The sequence below is a fragment of the Salvia hispanica genome, chromosome 1 (assembly GCF_029641045.1).
Source record: "Salvia hispanica isolate PSC_SH4W2 chromosome 1, Shi_PSC_v1, whole genome shotgun sequence".
NCBI classification, from domain to species: domain Eukaryota; kingdom Viridiplantae; phylum Streptophyta; class Magnoliopsida; order Lamiales; family Lamiaceae; genus Salvia; species Salvia hispanica.
The window spans coordinates 54,236,740-54,240,669 of record NC_142692.1 but is presented as its reverse complement, the minus strand read 5'-3'; the positions used below and the strand labels follow the sequence as shown (position 1 = coordinate 54,240,669).

Sequence of the window (3,930 nt, the reverse complement as noted above, 5' to 3'; positions counted from 1 at the left end):
AAAGGGAGTTAGAGCGTCCACAGTGGGAGGGCCGCGACTCTCGGCCCGGGCTTGGGCAGCCCGCGGACCCCCACTACTGAGGCGAGGGGTGGACGCGGCTCGGGGGGGTGGACGAGGGAGAGCCGAGCGCTCGGCCAGGCCGAGGCTCTTGGGCACGCGGCTCGGCCCGCCACTGCAAGGGCCGAGAGCCGCGGCCCTGCCCACCGATTTTTAAATTTTTTTTTTTTTGTAAATTCGAAAATTATATTTATAAATACTATATTCATTCCATTTTTTTTTATCTTCCGCAATTCTAAACCCTAAAATTTCAATCTCTACCATTTTCAAAGTCTACAAAATGCAAGGTGGAGATGATTCTCCCGGCTATGGAGAATCGGGATTTGGCGCATTTTCGTCTTCCCAACCGTGGAGATCGAGTCCGACCCCCCTCCAACGCACCTGTGGAGTCCACAATCGCCGCAGCTGTGGCAACAGACACCCCAACTCCGGGGTCAGTCCTCCTCTCAGCCGCAGAGGAACGTGGGTCGTCCCCAATCGGGGTTCGGCGACTACCGGCCCAATATGGACGCGATCAACAACCCTTTTCAGCAATTCCAATCCTCCCAATTCCAATACACCCAATCCCCTCTATCTGAATCTGATAGATTCACGTTGGAACAGTTGATGGGAACACCACCAGAGACCCCGGTGTCCGGTACTCAAGGCGGCCGCGGGCGAAATCAAGGCGTTGGGGGGCGAAACGGCGGCGGAGGTGGGCGAAATGGCGGAAATGGTGGGGGGCTAAGCAGAGGCGGTGGTCGAAGCACCGGCCGCCGAGGAGAGCAGGGCACCGGAGGAGGTGGCGGCCAAAGTGGTGGGCGAGGCGGCGGACGCGGCGGCGGCGACGGCGACGGCGATGGCGGTGGCGGTGGCGGTGGAAGCCGGCGGTCGACCTACTATAGCAATGAAGAATCCATTGATGTAGCCAGAGCCTTGTATGCGGTCACGACCGATTCTATAGTCGGTACGGATCAGACCGACGTTTGCTTTTGGAATCGCGTTCTCGATGTGTACAACGAATTCAAACCAGATGGGAGCGTCGAGCGTACAGCTAGCCAGGTCCAGAAGAAGTTCGGAAGGATTACTAAAGCGTTGAAGAGGTTCAGTGGCATATACGCGACCCAACTCCGCCTTGCTGAGAGTGGCCGCACCGAAGCCGACGTACGAGCGTTGTCGTATCAGTTGTACAATACTGAATCGTGGCCGAAATTCAGGGTCCTCATCGACAAAGATCTGTCTCTGGGCCGAAGCGGACTAGACTGGGCGTCGCCGGCAACTACAGCAGTAGTAGTGACTCACGCGCCTTCGACCTGAACGATGATGCTTCGGAGGAGGAGCCCCCCTCTAGACTCTCTCGGCGCCCACGTCCGCATGGCCAACGTGCCGCAATCCGGGAATCTAGAACCGGCTCTCAGTTCTCCGCTGCGACCTCTACAGCAATGCCCTCAGCACCGCGGGCGGCTTTGGCTCATACCCTAGAGGTGCAGATGATGAAGCAACTTCAGGAGAATTTGGCCTTGTACGAGAAGTCAACTGATCCGGAGACCAGGAGATTCTACTACGACCTCATTATTCGACTGAGGTCGAAGTTGGGATGGTCCGAAGGGTCGCAGACGGGCGGTGCCAGCGGCAGTTGGGTCGGTGCAAGTGGCAGTGGCGGCGGTGGAGGCGGTGACGATGATGTGATGGATGACGATGACGACACCGAGTAGTCGGGCGGTGTGCGTCATTTTTTTATTGTATTTAAAACATTGTCGTTGTATAATTTTACCCTATCTATAATACGACGACAATTTGGTTTCAATTTTTTTTAGTAATTTTTAAAGTATGCATTTTTTTTAAGTATGCATTTTTTACTTATTATATGCATATGATTTTTATTCTAGTAATATTAAAATATACCAAAAATGTATAAAAATAATTTTAATTGTTGAAATATAAAAAAAAAATAGTGGCCCGGAGGGCCACCATTGTGGTGGCCAAGTTTTGAGGGCAAGGGCCAAGTTTGTTGGGCATGTCCAATAGGGCTTGTGAACACCCTTAGTATATTAGAATTACATCTAATATAACATAATGAATCCACGCATCCCATGTGGTATGCATATTAAATATAAAAAATATAAAAATAATGAGAGATCAGAATTGTAACCGCTGCAGAAATGCTGAACTATTTCGAATACACTAATTAACATCTATCCAACTCATTAGATCTGAAGGGAGCATAATCACCCAAATCAACTCTTGCATCGTTGGAGTTTGCGATTGGGATTATATTAATCTCACCATGATACAACTTGCAATCAAAATAAACAACCGTTTGAGTGACAAGCCCTAACAATGTTATCCCACACAACACCAACAAACTCACAATCCCACATCCAATCCTCCTCCAAACCATCTCCCCAACCACAACATATCTCTGAAACACCACTTCAATCCAAACAAAACACAAGTTGAGCAAGAAGAAAACAACACCTGAAATGACCATCCTGCCCTTCACCAGCCCCAAGCCCTTGATCATGGCGTCCACCCCTCCGCATTCCTCCAACACCGAGACCACGCTCGCCAAATGCCATATGATGCTGATATACACGAACCCAGCCGCGTAAACACTATAGAAAATAAGGTTGTACGAAACCCATGGAGATATCGGTGCGAAAGCGGCCGTGTTGTACGTGACAACGAGTAATAAACTCCATAAAAACGTGGCCGTGACCCTTTTCCAAACCCTAGGCACCACACCCATGACCTCTGCGAAACGCGGCTCCTTGGCCGTGTAGACAAGCGCGACGGCCTCCACCACTCCGGACGTGGAGACCAAGGAGAGCACGAGGAAGAGGACGATATACGCCGCGTTGAAGAGGCAAAACCACCACTTATTAGGGCTGTTGTTGAAAGAGTTGTGGAGTATGTTGGAGAAGAGGAGCTCATGGAGGAGAGATAGGAGATATAAGGGGAAAATTGTGGCTATGGTGATTTGGGTGAAGATTTTCTTCCATGAAAATATGATAGTCACAGATTCCATCAAAATGAAGTAGATATTATTGAGCTGTTCCATGAGAGTGAGCTACGAGTGATTGTTTGTTTTAATTTTAAGGAGGTGTATCAATGGTTTGGGATATGATGATTATTGAGGTGAATGATTTGGATCAGTGTAGAAGCATGTGAACTAATTCATATAATAATCAATGAAGAATTAAGGCACTAGTTTGTTTTGTGATTGATGAGGAGTACGATCGGGAGAATTGACATTCAATTATGGATAAATATTTGTATACAATATGCATATTGACCCGCATATTTAAATGTTTACACTTTACGGTGTCTAAGAAAATAAAGATTTATTTCTTTTAGGCGCGAGATTAAAAGATGATGTTTAGAAGGGAGAATAAAATAGAGATAGAAAGAGAGAATAAATAAAAGAGTAATTATGCTTTATTCTGCTGAAAAGTAAATCACTCATTTTAGATGGAACATCGCAGAACAAAATATGAGTGGCTTACAATGTGACAAAGGGAATAACACTTTAGTAATTTGTTTTGGGATTGGAGATGTATCGATTTGTATTGTGATGCAAGCAATCAAGAGAAATACTAACACTTATTACCAAATTTGTTTTGGGATTGATGATTGTATTATGAAGCAAGTAATCAAGAGAAGTAACACTTATTACCTAATTTGTTTTGGGATTGATGATGTATCGATTTGTGCTATGGCATTAATATACTTTGTCCATATGGTCCAAATTTTTCGTTCTAGGTTATTCAATAAAATTACTCATTTTTTTAATAATTGTTTGAATATTTTTTTCTAATAAGGCCACTAAAAATATCTTAAATGTTTTTCTCTTTCAATCTCTTTTACTTTATTAATTTTGCATTAGAATTTGCA

General features: G+C 45.8%; 1 protein-coding gene across 1 annotated transcript; it reads right to left on the bottom strand.

Annotated features, from left to right (window-relative positions):
• Positions 1-2,224: 2,224 nt before the first annotated feature.
• LOC125185602 (uncharacterized) lies at positions 2,225-3,097 on the bottom strand. Its single transcript, XM_048082165.2, has one exon. It carries the CDS (start codon positions 3,095-3,097, stop codon positions 2,225-2,227), a length of 873 nt encoding a protein of 290 aa, XP_047938122.1.
• Positions 3,098-3,930: the final 833 nt, after the last annotated feature.

Excerpts from the sequence above, each read along its gene's own strand:
- LOC125185602 (XM_048082165.2), bottom strand. The coding sequence starts at position 3,097 with ATGGAACAGCTCAATAATATCTACTTCATTTTGATGGAATCTGTGACT.